Source organism: Ambystoma mexicanum, chromosome 11 (assembly GCF_040938575.1).
Source record: "Ambystoma mexicanum isolate Mex_15411 chromosome 11, UKY_AmexF1_1, whole genome shotgun sequence".
Classification (NCBI taxonomy): domain Eukaryota; kingdom Metazoa; phylum Chordata; class Amphibia; order Caudata; family Ambystomatidae; genus Ambystoma; species Ambystoma mexicanum.
This window is the reverse complement of record NC_090934.1, coordinates 910,568,859-910,584,986: the sequence shown is the minus strand read 5'-3', so window position 1 is coordinate 910,584,986 and position 16,128 is coordinate 910,568,859. Positions and strand designations below refer to the sequence as shown.

Here is a 16,128-nt window from a genome sequence, read left to right as displayed (position 1 = left end):
GAGTATGCCAGGCATAGACCCGTTTGCCACCATGGAGAACACAAAATGCCCAAGCGTCACATGCAGGTAAGGTGAGATAGAGTCAATGGTTAGTGTTCTGTTCATGGGCTAGTTCGGTGAAGTTCCAATACACTTTTATACCAATACCTTTGATACCCAAGTTGATCACCAAACTGATACAGTAAAGATAGACAATAATGATCCTTCTAATCACTCCATCATGACCTCTGACATCTGCGTTTTCCTTTGTGGGCAGTAAGCAAGGAGAGGGTATGACCTGATAGGTCAAACACTGTGTTTCACATTGATCCGTCTCTTTCCCAAGCACTCAAGACAGTGTACCAAACCCCTCCTAAGAGGGCAAACTTGAGTGTTAATAAGACATTGTTCATAAGAATGCATTGAAAAAAGAACAAAAACATATAATGATGTTAATATCACATACTTCACAATATAAAACTGCAAGCTGCACAGTTCTCCATTTCGCACGCAGTAAATGCATCAAAGCTCCCTCCCTTGATGCACGGACCCATCCTGACCTGCCTATAAGAAGGGGGCTCCTTTAAGCCCCTATCGCCAGGATCCACAAAGCGAGGAGTTATACCCATCATTTGCCTCCCCTTCCAACACTCCCTCATCCTAACCCACTACAAACCCCTGTCACAAGTCATTTACCTTTCTCTCCTGCCACAGTGCTTTCATATTCTTCCACTCCTGTACCGCTCGTCATGCCACACCCCCAAGCCCCACAGCCACCTGCTCCTACCTCCTCTTAAATGGAAACAAGAATGCCTCTCCCCAGCGACACAGTTTTTTACTGTGCTTCAAGTGCAGTGTGGTAAAGACCTGCGCTGCACTTGCAGCACGAAAAAGACAGGTCACCAGCGGCAAATATTTACTTACAGCTCCTCCATTGGCCCTAAAGAACAAGATCATCCACATACACCAGGAACTTCCACCAGAAATCCACGTATAATTACAATTTGCCAAATGTAATGCACAGATACTGTTCATCAAAAGATGTTGAGTATATGCAGAAGCTAGTGTGGGAGGAAGACCTAGAGTGAGTGGAAGATTGTGGATGGGAGCCATTCTGTTGTAAGGTATGACATGTTGATGTAGAACACGATAACAAAAATGAATCCAGCCTGTTTAGATTACAGCATTTGTTTGGGGTGGTAACATTTTTTCCTGCAGAACTTAATAGATGAAATGTCTCCTCCCCCTTTTTTAATCTAGTGGAGAAACACTTTCACACATCCTCTCTGTTTTGCTGCCGCAGGTTGAGAACCAGTCCAATGAACATTTCAACCAATTTGGAGGCTAAAAGGTTCTGTATACTCTCACTGTTGGAATTTCAAGCATTTCCAATTGGATTTTGCAACACATTCTGGTTTTCTGATTAGCCCACATAACCACATACCCTGTTGGCCAGAATTATCACACTCTCATATTGGATGGAATGTTGCCCAATCTGAGAAGCCATTGGGGTAAAAATCTCCATTCTGCCTCCTGGGTGTAATAGAAGAAGGGTGGATTCTGCACCCAAACCACCAATCAAACCTACAGTTCAGGAAACAATATGTTTGCCCAGCTTTTCACATTAGTTTCTCACACTAAAAGTCTGACTCTAGCAACTCTTATGCAACAGTGTGTGAATTTACCACAGTAACATCAAACTTTAGTGAATAACCTTGTTACCGCAGTAATGTTTTTGTTCTCTTCCCAGGGACGCATCTGTGGCCTGTGCGGGAATTATGATGGAAACAGCAAGAATGACTTTGCTACCAGGAGCCACGCTGTTGTAGGGGATGTGACAGAATTCGCCAACAGTTGGAAATTCTCTACAACCTGCCCAGATGTGGGATATGCCAACGATCCTTGCTCCGTCAACCCATACAGGAGGTCCTGGGCCCAGAAACAGTGCAGCATCATCACAAGCAAAGCTTTCACAGCTTGCCATGCTCAGGTAACAGATGGATAGTCAATGATAGGCACCAAAGTCATTCCTAGTGAGAGGCTGTGCAAGGTGTCAAATGCTAGGACCAACAAAAAATTACATTTTGCAATAATTTGACTACACTTTGAGGTATAATGAAACAAATGAAAAACAGACTTGTTTTCATCACTCTCACCCCTCAGGAATATTTCCTAATTATACCACATTTACCCAGATCATCTGAGACTTTTCTGGGATGCATTAGAAAATCTTTGTACTAGGCACAACATTCTACTTGTTTTATCTTCATTTTAAGGTTCATGCAGATTCATTTATGTAGTGTTGATAGAAATTGGCGAGTGTAACGTTCCTTCTTAACCTTTTAATTAATATTTGTTGTTTATTTTATTAAATGTAATCTTTTCATGTTATTTTGTTGTAGCTGTTCTGATGCGCTCATTCTAATCAGTCATCACATGTCTGCCTTATTCTTGGGGCAGAAGCAAGAGAACAACCACATGGGCTGCTGCTGTGCCCTCCGCCTCTCTGCCTGCCATCCAGGAAGTCAATGCTTTTTGCAGTTTTTATTTTTAGGTGGTATGTAGTGTCATGAAACTGAGTGGGATCAAAACACAGATATCATCTTACGGTCTTTACTTGTCTCATTATTCTGGATAGTCCTCGCATATTCATCAGGTTGTGTGCAGAACTTGTTCGCTACTTCCATACCAAGATTCACTCTCTTCTTACCTTTTTCTCGAAGCCAAGGAACTTCCATGATAACTTTGTCAGGCTTTAAAAGCAATACAAAGCAACAATTAGTATATTGTCTTGGCCAAATGTTTTCCCAGACAGTTTCTATGTGCTGGGTTATTGGGACAAATGGACACCAAACACAGATAAAAAGCAGAAATGTAAAGAAACCTTAGGATGTTTTCTAGAAAGTCTTCAATTATTTGCGGGTCTTGTCCTGGGCCCATCTCAGTCACTTACAGTTTGGGGGGGGTTAACTGAAACCACATTCTATCCTTGACTCCTGGTCTTGGCATTGCTTCTCAACCGGCTTTCTCTACTGCTTCACCTACTTGTTTTCCCAGGCTCTCCTCAGTATTGAGGCCAGGGTGCTGTTCATCTCGTTATCAGGAAATAGGTGCAGCTGCACCCTTGGCAAAGGCAGCAGCAGAACGAAAGGATGCCTGCCCCCAGGCAAAACATCACAGTTTCCACCAAAGACAGGGACACTGAAGCTTGATATAGCTTGTTAGAGAGGCTGGGTGTCATATTTCACTTCCTCTTTCTGTCTGGTGGACATGTCACTGTTCCACAATGGCCCACTTTCCTTTGCCTCGTCACTTTGCCTGTATAATCCATTTGCTAAGGGAAAACGTACTATAATTGCTCTTCTTGGTCTCACCCTCCCCCCTTGTTGTTTATTCACCTTTTATGGCACATACTTGACAATGTGTGATGGTCTAATAACAGAAGAGTCCTCCTTTCCCCCTTTGCCTCTTCCTATCACTCTGATCCTCCCTGTCTTCTCCTGACACCCACTTGACACCTTAACAACTGCACTGATCCACCAGGTGTGTGAACACCTGGGCCTCTTTCCTGAGCCTTCCTTGGCTGTCCTTACTCTCCTCCACTTTTCCCATTGACCTTTTTCTGCCCTCCTCAGTATGCCCCTCCACCACTTTCCTTGTGAGGTCTCTATGCACCTCCAGTTTGTTATAGTCCACTTATTGGGTTTCTTCCCACTACAAGGTCCTCCTCCACCACTTGGCCTTCCTCTCTCACTTAATCTTATCTGTCTCCTTATTTCTTTCTAACTCCTTCTCCTCAGTTGTTACTTCCTCTATATTAACCATGATTTCCTCCTGTCGTCTTTCACCCTCCTATCTTACCTCCTTTCTCCTGTGTCCCCTTCCCCATCTTCACCTTCCCCTGTGACACAACCTTCTATTGGCTTCTTTGCCCCTCTTCTCTAACCTCCTTCCTCTAGCCCCCTCTACTCTCCAGGCTTTCTCACACCAGCATCCTACTCTCCACCCCAACTCGTTCTGCTTCCGGACCGCCAATGCTGCACACCTCTCTGGACCACCACACCCTTCTGACAATTTTATTTTAATGTGTGCATTTGGTTATACAATATACCTTTTACACATAATCATTAAAACATTCCACTATAAAGTTTACAACATCCAAATTCATACATAACATTCACATTAATGATCAAGCAAGTCAAATTCATTTAATTGCATATGCACAACATTGTATATAAAATTCTAAAAAAAGAAAACAATCTGAAAACCACCTTCACTAGCTATATTTGAAACCAAAATCTAAATTTGTTTCCAAATGTGATGTGGAGCCGACATAATGACCAGGGATTCTCCATGTATAAGGTGCTCCGTAATTGATCTAACTCTTTGAGCTCTAGATCTCTTATGTACTCCATATACCCTTTTTATATAGCTCGTATCAACGCGAGCAGCCTGTTAACACATGCTTAGGTGGTTTCAATCTTATCGCAGATCCTACATTTCCGTTGTTCATATGGAATTTTTCCTCAAGCTCCCAAGTTCTCGCGAGTATTTACCAAGTTAAATCTTAGCTACATAATACATTTCCTCCATTTCTTATCCTACTTTTTAACAATATAACGGGAACAGGAATGGGAAGCCTTGTCTGGCATACTCACAATATTTCACTTTTTTCCCTTATGCAGGCCCAAATTAAGGGGAGATTCCATTTTAAAATCATCATCATATAGTGAAAATTATGAACTTCCTTCATAAATTTCTCACACTCCTGTGGTTTCTCAACACCCTTTATTATCAGGGCGAAAAAGACACAATAATGTGTCTGCATTCATACCTTCTCCTAAAATGTTCATGTAGAAAGAGCTGCGATTAACATAAAATGCTTCAAGCCCATATAGTATACTCAGCGTGAAACTAGCTTTATATCATTTAATGAATCCCTCAATCGAGTATCCACCTACTACGTAATAAAGGATTTGAATAGCCTTGTTTTCTTTAAAAAATGTGATTTAATAAATCCTGGCAAATGTTTGCATGCCAGACGTGAACTAATAGGGACTCCCAGGTATGCATATTCAACCACATTTTCCACAGGTGTCACAACAATCTTCCAAGTATATTTTGGAGCACCATTTTTCCCTTGCCAATGATCATAACTTTCGTTCTCCACTTGTTTATGGATATCCTATTGCCCCTTGAGTATTCCACCATGGCATAAATACTGTGCTCTAAGCCAATAACAGTTCTATCCAAGAGGATTGTGTCATCAGTATATGCAAGCCTGGACAGCGCATAGCCACCACTGTGAGAAGGGAAGTTCCTGCAAAGCAGTTAAACATTTTTCCATGTCACTTACATAGAGATTGTATAGCAAAGGTGCTAACACGCAGCCCTGCTTTTACCCCATAGTTAGTATTTTAGAAGAAATACGTCCCTCCATATCATGTCTAATACTAACCATTGTACTTTGATACAGTTGTTTAATACAATTTTATATGGACTTTTCGCAGTGCCAGGCTTCCAGTTTTTCCCATAGTCAAGGGCGAGACAATGAATCGAAAGCCGTTGAATGGTCCACATAACAGGTGTATAATTTGGATCCTTTTTTCACAAGAGTAATTTTTATTAGATAGAGCAGTGTCCATATATTATGTAATGTTCCAAGACCTCTTCTAAACCCAATTTGCTTTCAAGGCCTCTTCTGCCACCCATTGATTTAATTTCATTAGCAAACAGCTTGCAAATATCTTAGATATAGGGGGTCATTCCGAGTTGGGCGGTAAAGGAAAAACGATGCTGTAAAGGATTACCAGCATTGTTTCCCTTTACGGCCCATTCTGACCCACCAGACCGTTATTTACGGCGCCGTAAATTACGAGGCCATAAATAGTGGTTTAGTGGCGCGCGCCCGACACTCCATACCGAAAATAGCGCCATGGCGTAAACCGGAGCTGATCCAAAGTAAAGCGGACATGGAAAAAACGGCCTCCACAAGGCCGCAAAGTACCTTACCGCCATGGAGTAAATACCGGCATCACCGAGAAGGTGTTAAGAACCATGAGCAGTGTTTCAAAGAGGTACGGTGCACTCAATCAGCACAGGTGGAGGCAATGGAGTCTGTCACAGCACAAAAGGAGCACACCCACACACCACACCCCCACCCACACCAAGATGATACCAATTGTAGCAGCATTCCTGGAGCTGGAGGCCCTGCTTGCAAGGCAGCAACTACAACAACAGCAACAACAACAACCACAGCCCCCACCACAGAGGATACACAGGAGGAGAAGGAGGATGAGACAGGCCCAGCATGCCCTACCGGTGCAGCCACCATTACCACGCCGGCAGCCCCCAATCCCCCGCATCAGAGCCACCCCCTTCAACCTCACACCAGAGCAGATCCACACCCTGTACCGGCTTGACCGGGACACCATTACCACCATAGTGACCTGATACATGACGACATAGTGAGCCGCATAGAAATCTGCACTGCCACCCCCCTCTACTGAAGGTAGTGTCTGTGCTCCACTTCTTTGCCACAGGCACCTACCAGCATACAGTGGGGCACATGCATGGCATTTCACAGCCCATATTTTCCCGGATACTCAACCAAGTGCTGGATGCCCTCCTCAACCACACATGGGACTACATATCCCTACCACGCTATTTACGGTCACCGCTGATTACTCCATGTCAGCAGTGTTATGTACGGTGCATTTGTTGGCGGTAAGGGCTTTGGGGGCACTTTTGCGGCATGGCGCTAACGTTCATTACCGGCATGGCGGTAAGCGCATGCTCGCGAAGTCAGAATAGGCCGATTTTTACGGTCTAGTGCCAGCACGGAAACACTCTTAACGCCATGCCGGTATTCCCCTATACTTACCGCCCAACTGGGAATGACCCCCATAGTGTCCGTTAATGCTAATAATCAGACATTTTTCAGATGTTCTATTGTGCTATTCTTAAATATGGAACTAGATTGGCTTTCTTCCAGGTCCCAGGAATTCTACCCCTATTGACTATTTATGTAAATAGATCTTGAAGAAAGTTGGCCGAGAATATTGGTGCAGCGGTTATTGCCACATTAGCGATGCCATCAGGCCCCGGGGCCATAGATCATTTCAGTTTATTTATGATAGATTGCAGAGCTTCCACATGGAAGTAATCCCAGCTACCCATGGAATCATACACAAGTTCCTCCGGTGCAATGTCCACTTCGTCCGCCAGATTAATTTGCTCTTCTTTATAAAACTGCCCCTAATATGGGCTTCCCAGTCACTCTCAGCAACGGGATTCATTTGAAGGTTTCCTTTTCTCTCATGTGTTTACGGGCATAATGCCAGAATTTCCGGCTATCTCTACGTCGAATGGCAGTGAAAAGAATATGCTAATTGGTACTATGCATTGAAATCTTATGAGCTCTAGCCAATTCCTATATTTGATGCATCGCATTTTTACCTATTACAGCTTCATTATAGTGTTGTTGGTCCACTTCTTAATGTATCTAATATGTGCTCTATGTTCTCTTTTTTTTAGCAACAATTATAGTGTCGTAAACCAGCTGCACATTAGATTTCCTTTAAGTTTGCCTTTATCAAGCATCCTTAATTTGATTAATCATCCTCTCAAATGTTTCAAAGACCTTGTCAGGTTCCCATTCATAGTATGGCGTTAAATTCAAACATTCCTTATCATTAATGGGAAACCCTTCATGCAGCAATTTATTAAAATCATCAGTATTATGTGCTGACCAGTGCAGTCTATTGCCTTGCATGGTACTCTCCACCTGCCCTAACATTTCATTCTGCTTTGTTTCAATATGCATATTCAAAGAGCATATAATTTTCATTCTGTATGCTCCCAGTGCCTTGCTAAAAAAATTGAATTTAGACGACCTCACATGTTCGCTGCCATTTTAGTTTTTCATGCTAACAGTGCCTTGATAAATTGAATTTTGGCGACCTCACAGGTTTTCAGCCATTTTCGTTGTGTATGCTCCTAGTGCCTTGCTAAGAAAAATCTAGGTTAGGGTGCCCTCACATGTATACAGCCAACTCTTCTCGCTTTATGTGTGTCAGGCCCTACACCACCCCGCTGATCCACAAACCTTGAGGCTTATTATTAGTAGATAATGTGATTATCTCCTATGCAATTTGAATCCAGCTGCTTCCAACCCTGCTATTACTCCTCAGCCAGTCAATAACACCACTTGCTATGGGAATCTACACACCCTTGATACCACTATGCTCATGGTGGAACAGTACACCTAGGCCACCCCCGCTGAGCCCACATCCACCAGGCCACATCCACCAGGCTAAGTCTAATCAAGGTAGTCTCTCCTCCCAAATTCACCCAAGAACCGAAATGTAATGCTGCCCCCCACTAAAGGCCTACACATTTATTTATTTATTTATATAGCACACCTAACCCAAAGGTATCTGGGCGCATTCTTCATATGAACAGTTCCAGTACAGTTATACTTTCTGGTACATCAAGATTCATTACATCATTACCATACAGAGTGCAACAGTTACCATAGTTACTGTACAGGTTCAGAGCAAGTCACAGTATTTACAATAGTGTCAGGTAATACCGATGTAGGTGAGAGTGAAGATATATAGGGGCTTAATCTGTTTGCGAGAAAAGCCAAGTTTTTAGTTTCTTCCTGAAAGGCCAGTAGGACGGTTCTGCTCTTAATGACAAAGGCATGGCATTCCAGAGTTTCGCTGCTTAGACTGGGAAACTGTTACCTCCTGATTTTTGTATTTTGAACCTAGGTGTGTTTAGGAGGTGAGCATGGGTGGAACGGGTAGGTCTAAGGTTGGAGTGCTTGGTGAATTTGTTGGCTAGGTATTTTGGCGCAACATTGGCTAGGCACTTGTGGGTCAGTGATAGTGTTTTGAACACATTTGTGTCCTGCACTGGGAGCCAGTGGGCATTACGCCTGGCCGCTGAGATATGGTTTTTTTAGGGATGTTAGGAGCGACTATTAGTCCCAACGTAGAGTGCATTGCAATAATCCAGTCTGGACACTATAAGGGCCCGAGCCAGAGTAACGCAACTGTCAGGTGAAAGGAAGGGTCTGCATGCATTTATACGTTTTGAAGTGTAGGCGGCCGCTGAGGTGGTTGCATTTATTTTTTTGGTAAGAGTGAGGGCTGAATCTAGATACATGCCCAGTTTTTTTTACTTTTTTCGAAACCATAATGGTTATATTATCGACCTTAAAGGATTTAAATTGGTCAACTAATTTTTTTAGTTGATTCTGTGAGCCGACGAGGAGTAGCTTGGTTTTGTCATCATTAAGAGAGAGGCCATGGGTGTCCATCCATGCCTGAACGATTTGATAGATCTCGTTGAGTCTATTGGTGTCCACGTCATAGGACCCTGTGATAGGGATGAGGATTTGGGTGTCATCTGCATAATTAGTATAGGAGACACCCAAATTGTCCAAGTGGTTGAATAGCGGCTTCGTAAAAATGTTGTACAGGGTTGGGGAGACACATGAGCCTTGTGGGACACTACATTCAAATGGGGCAGGTTCTGCTGTGGCCGATGGTTCAAAGACTCTCGTGGTGCTGTTTGAAAGGAAGGATTGAATCCATGCAGAGGCTTTGTTAGAGAAGTGGGTGGCCGAGGTCAGATAATTACATAAGACCTTATGGTCTACCAAGTCAAAAGCCTCTGATAAGTCTAGCAAGAGTAGGAGAGCTAGGTTGCCTTTATCTTTTATTTCATCCATTTGTACTTTAAGGTCAATCAATGCTGATTCAGTTCTGTGTCCTGGTCTGAAGCCTGATTGGCGTAGAACTAATAGATTGTTTGATTCTACATATTTTTGTATTTGCAGATAGGCTGCTCTCTCCAGGATCTTAAGTAAGAATGGCATGATCGTGATGGGTCGGTAGTTTGTGGTCGTGTTAGGGTCGGGTGTGGTTTTTTTTAGTAGGGGGAGGACACAGACATCTTTAAGGTTCGTCAGGACAATACTGGTTTCGAAGGATGCTTTTATTAGTGAGGTAATGAAAGAGGCAAGTTCATCCACTACATCTTTAACTACTGCAGCTGGGCAGATGTCACCTTGCCATGGCTTGAGGCCATAGTTGTTTTTTTTAACTTCTGTTACCGATACCAGTGTGAATTCAAATGGGGAGATTTGTTTGGGTGGGAATCCAGTTAGTTTGCTAAGTTGCATATTAGGTGGTAGGCTCAGTTTTTTTTTTAGATTTTTGCTTGAAGAAGTTTGATTTTGCCCAGTAAGGCCTTCTGAATGTTCGTGCACCAGGTTTTATGTTTGGTTCAGAATTCTTGTGGAGGCACTGGAGATTCTAATTCATTGAGGATGGCAAATAGTTCCTTGGTGCCAGAATTAGCATTCCAAATGTGTTCATTATAAGTGGAGCTTTTGGTTTGTAGGATGGTTGTTTTGTAACTATTAGAGGCAGTGTCAGATTTTTCTTTGTTTCGGACTGTTGGGTTTCTTTTCCAATGCATTTCGCTGCTCTTTTTTTTGCTACGCACAGTCTATTTAGGTGTACGAGCGGTTTTGCGCACGATGAGCGGGGCTATTTTGTCTAATATTGTACAGCTCAACCATGGCGGATGGATCTAGCTTGTTGATGTTGGTAGTGCTAGTGATTGGGAGCAGAAGAGGTAATAACCTTTTGGCTGTGATATTACGTTTACTCCTGGTGGCTATTGGAGGTCCTTTACTAACGCCGAAAGTCTATTAGGGGTTTATCATGGATGGTAAAGCAAATGACACAATGGTCTGACCAGGCACAGGGCATGTTGGACAGTATCGTGGTGTCGGAGTTAAGATCAGCTAACCAATCTAATGTTCTGCCTTTGCTATGAGTAGGGCTGGTAATCCGGTGTGAGAAGCCAAGTTCTGAGTATTGGCTAAAGCTAAGGCATTCTCGTCTTTAGTGTCATTAAATCCTAGGTTTAGGTCACCCAACATCATGATTTGGGAGCCTGGTTTGGTGTTCTGACTGAGGAGGTGTGTGAAATCATCCTCAAAGGGTGTTGTGGGACCAGGTGGTCTATAAATGAGGTGTATTGTTATGGTGCAGGAGGCGGTGAGGTGAAGTTTGAGAGATAAAAGTTCTCCTGTTGGGAACAGTTGGTTGGGTAGTTCTCTCAGTCCTAGTTGGGTCTTAGCAATAATGGCAATCCCTCCAACCTTAGTATTTTCTCTGTCAGTTCTAAGGATGGTATAGTTGTCAGGGACATAATGCCTGGTTCTACCCCTACATGGCCCTGTCAAGCCATTGGCAGACAGGAGCCAACAGACACCATACCAGCTTTCTGTTACATGCCACCACGAACTACAACCGCACAGTCACCTTAAAAATGCCACATAATCTGCCTACTCACATGACATCCCCCCTTCACACTTCCTGCCCACGGCATGGCCGCCCAACACCACCTCAAGCCGGCCGGCCACTAAACACATGTCTGCCCTAAGCCTTAGTAAACCATGCTCCATCAACAATCGGAACAGGAGACTAACACCTTGCATAGCTATGTGCCGGCTCACATGCAGAAATGCGTGACGAAGATCTATAGCCATGTCCCCTGCACTACGAGTGCTCAACAACATCCCTTTCCATCCCTAAACTGTAAACACAACATGAAAACAATAGGTGTTTCTGAGCCCAATGCCCTCAATGGTGATGCTGTCACAGGCAAGATAATTACCCCAGCAATTATCTACACCACCTTCTCCCTAGAAGCAGCACCCACACCGCGTGCCAAAATCTTTGTGATACCCAAACCGCCTACCCCTCTCGCCCGGAACACTTACCGAAGAAGCCTACCCCTGTTGCTGACCCAAAAGGAGATTCCACAGCACACCTCAAGGGAGCGCTCATCAATGCCAGATCCCTCCTTGCCCATGCTCTCGACATATCTGACCTCATCACATCCAACAACCTTGATTTCCTAGCAATCACGGAAACTTTGCTGCATTTAGCTCCTAGCCCCTCCCTATCCCCGGTCATCTCAGATGGATACACTTTTATCAGGAAAGACAGTCTGGCATCTAAAGGAGGTGGAGTAGCTTTTATCACCAAAAATCACTTACCCATTAGAGAAAGCCCCAACCAAACTATCCACTGATGCGAGCTGCTCTCAGTCAGAATCTCTGTATCGACTACAGCTAACCTTACGATCCACTTAATTTACAGACCCCCAGGCCTGCTGCTTTCCTTTGAGCAAGGCACTGCGCAACTCCTCTCTACCAACACATAGCCTTCTTCTAAAATCATTCTTTTGAGAGATGTTACCCTAGGTCTTAACGACCCCTCTGATCCTCATGAACATTCCCTAGGCAATACCATTGAAGCCCTAGGTTTCTCCCATCATATCTGAAGCCCCATTCATGATAAAGGCCACACACTAGATTAGTTAGCAGATCCCAACTGCAACACCAACATACTAGACAACATCCCTTGCCCCTGGTCTGACCACAATGTTATCACTTTCACTATTACCGAGTTGGTACAATCAGATGACTTGATCCAACCAGCAATGGCTTCTTCCTCGAGAAACTCACGTAACATTTCTCCAGCCAACCTACTCCCCCTGTTGAGACCACTAACAGCCTACTCACATACAAGCACTGACCCTAACTCCATGGTCGAGTTTTATAACTAAACTCTCCTAGAAGCCCTTAACAAGGTAGCACTTTAGAGCAAGCGTAAACCCAAACCAAGAGCCCACCTGAATTCTTGGTAAACCCCCGAGCTTAAAGCCGTGCAATCCACTAAAAGAGCAGCAGAGACTGCCTGGAAAAAAATACCCTCTGACGTGAACAAACAACACTTCACAAACCTCTCCAAAAAATACAAATAGGCAATTCTTCATACTAAAAGTGTTACTTATAACAAAATAATTGAAAAAGCAAATTCAGGCACAAGAGGCCTCTTCACTATCTTACGTGAACTTGAAACTCCAGCTACCACACCAGATAACTGCATTAAAGACCTTCCAAAATGCACAACCCGGCAAAATCTCTCTTCTTCAAAGCAAAATCACAGCTAGAAAAACCAAACTCTTGTCAGCTGACCATCTCTTAGACCAGCAGCCACTACCCACTATCTGCACTCCCTGGTTTGAATTCACCCCAGTCACAACCACGAAACTACCAAAACTATTAAAGGCTTAAAACCATCCAGATGCCAGGGAGACATATGTCTGGCCTCTTTTATAAAAAAACTGTGCCAAAGAGCTTGCCCCTTTGATCACGACACTGATCAATAACTCCTTCTCAACTGACAATGTTCCAGAGAATCTAAAAAAGGCCTGGGTACTCTACATTAGACACCAATGTTCCCACTAACTACCGCCCTATCACGAAGAACCATTCCTCCTGAAGATACTTGACAGAGCAGCATATCTGTCCCCCCCCCCCCCCGCCCCGGACATGAAATGAAATCTGCCATCCAGCGGCCTTTGACTTGGTCAATCACAAAATCATCTGCCAACACCTCTCCTCAGCTGCCCATTTCTCACCTAAAACCATGGCCTGGATAGAGTCCTTCTTATCTAACTGCACTATGAGAGTGTTGTCCACCCCGGTGGCAGCCCACCCAGCACCAATCACCTGCAGAGTGCCACAAGGCTCATGTGTCTCACTGACACTATACAAGATCTTTACTAAACCCTTTCTTTGATCTCCTAGTGACTTGGGTATCACCTACACTAACTACACAGATAACACCAAAATCATCCTACCTATTCTCGCTAATTATGACGCTGACTCCCACGCACTAAGCAAAATATACCAAACCATTCAGACCTGGATGGCACAAAACAGACTTCGCCTAAATGATGAGAAGACTGAACTCCTCATTGGCACACAATCTCGGCTTAACAAACTCAACGACTCCTACAAATTCTGTATTATCGATGGGAACATCTTCACCGTTGCTAAAGAGATAAAAACCTTGGGAGTATACCTACACTCTGAGTTATCACTAAAGAGACAGTAAACACCATTACATCAGCAGCAGCATACATTTCCAAAACTGATCAATGCCTACAGGCTTTTCCTGGCAACTGATAGCTGCACCAAACTTGCCAAAGACCTTATACTATCCAGGATTGATTACTGCAATGCACTCTTTGCAGTAATCGTAATTTTAAAAAACTGCAAATCATCCAGAATAACACCATAAGAGCTGCGCTTAACATTTGTAAAAAAAGACCACATGTCCACAACTAGATGAAATATCCTCTCGCTCCAGGTACAAGAACAGATCATGTTCAAAACATTGGGCTTCATTACAACCCGGGCGCTAAGGGATTACCAGTACCGGTAAGGGCACCGGTGCCGGTAATCCCTTACCGCCCTATTCCGAGGTCCCTTTGCGGGTCCTCCCTGGTAAAACCATCCGTTAAGGACGGGACCCGCAAAGGGACTTTAGAGGTAATAACGGTACCGCAATTTGCGGTACCGTTATTACCGCCTTCCCCATTCGCATTGAGCCCTATTTAGGCTAAAATGGGAATGGAGAAGGGCCATGGTGAATGGGGAATTACCGCCCCGCCAACCTTGCAATGGGGCGATAATTGCTCCATTCACCATGGCGGAATCGGTAAGGTTTTGGAGGCAACCGTGGCGCTAATAGCACCATGGTTACCTCCAGGGTCGTAATGAGGCCCATTGTCTCTGACCCGTAAATGTCTCTCAAACACTACCCCGGCCTACGTGTCCAGAAAAATGTCAAAGGCCCAATCCACCAGACCTACGCGGGCTGTCTCCTCATACCTACTTGCCATTCCCATGATACAGGCGCCAGAAGGCGGGGGCAGCAGCTGCCCTGTGATCGCTGCCAAACACTTGAATACCTTGCCGCTAGCTCTAAGATCTGATGCCTCCTTCTGGTCCTTTCGCAAGGACCTCAAAACCTGGCTCGTCTCTCAAGATCTACAAAAGTAATTGAAACTGCACATCTCTACAAGCACTTTGCATCTGTAATCTTTGCAAAGACCAGAAATGCAGATGTATGCACCACTATGTATGTACCACTTATGTCTGTAACCACTACCTTATGCAAACCAACATACCACTTATGATCGTAATCATTTGAATGTAAACCAGCGCCTAAATGCACCTGGGCTATGTGTGCTTTATAAATATCTAAATAAATAAATAAAGCTACATGATTACTTACACTGCTTACAAGGGCGTGGTACTTGGAGGTTAAAACTGTCAAATGAGCAGTAAAAAAATATCAATCCCATCCTGCGCTTCCTGCTCAGACAATGATATGTTTTTACAAACTGAATTGTGCAATTCCGTCGCACTCTGAGCATCACATCGACACTGTGGACCGGTTTGCAATTTGTGCATTTTATTTTCTAAGCCATCATCCACAGTCTGCACCTATATTTTGCACTGTTGGCATATGGCCTACGCTAACCTCACTCTAATCACTAATTAGATTAGTTTGGTTAAAGTTAGTGAGGTAAGTATGTGAGGTAGGTTAATAACATTAATGGTTAGTCCCTGCCATAGTACACTACACTGTCATGCAATGCTACACTATTCTATTAAATCAATTCAAGCTATGCTATGCTCACACCTTTCTTTGGTTTGTATGATACTCATCAGTGTCTCACATCAGTGCTATGCCACACACACTGGCTGCAACACCATCATCATTTGTAAACTGGCATACACTTTCTATAGGCGTTAGTGGTCCTGCTAAAATTCTTGCATGGCTAACATTCAAACTACTTGTTCCAACAGATGCAACACTCCGACCACCAGGGGGGACATAGATATTTACTATCAAAAATGTCAACAGAAACGTTGTTTGAGGAGAATAGATCCCATGTCATTGGAATCGACAAGATGGGGCATATATTCAGTGAGCAGTATATTAGATCTTGCTCCAATTAATGTTCCACCAAAGGGTCTACTGAGTTGTTTTCACACTGCCAACCTCTGTAAAATGGTACAACCATCCATACATAGTTGGTTAGTGATCCTTGTCGCCTGTAATACAAACAGATCTGCATTGTTCTAAATATCAAACCCCTCTTGCTTAATTAGAAAGAGCATTCCCTGAAATCAGTTCCACAGAAGTCTTAGAAATAGGTATAGTATCCCCCTTTTTGACACAAGTTCAATCTCCT

The 16,128-nt window shown here is 43.8% G+C and overlaps 1 protein-coding gene across 1 annotated transcript in view; it reads left to right on the top strand.

The window, feature by feature from the left end:
* LOC138505067 (mucin-5B-like) overlaps window positions 1-13,976 on the top strand; it is a 490,455-nt gene extending 476,479 nt beyond the window's left edge. The window contains exons 19-21 of the mRNA XM_069625390.1: window positions 1,730-1,969; window positions 9,830-9,855; window positions 13,667-13,976. Of these exons, the coding sequence (XP_069481491.1) occupies window positions 1,730-1,969; window positions 9,830-9,855; window positions 13,667-13,976 (576 nt within the window). The remainder of the gene's footprint in view (window positions 1-1,729; window positions 1,970-9,829; window positions 9,856-13,666) is intronic.
* Window positions 13,977-16,128: the final 2,152 nt, after the last annotated feature.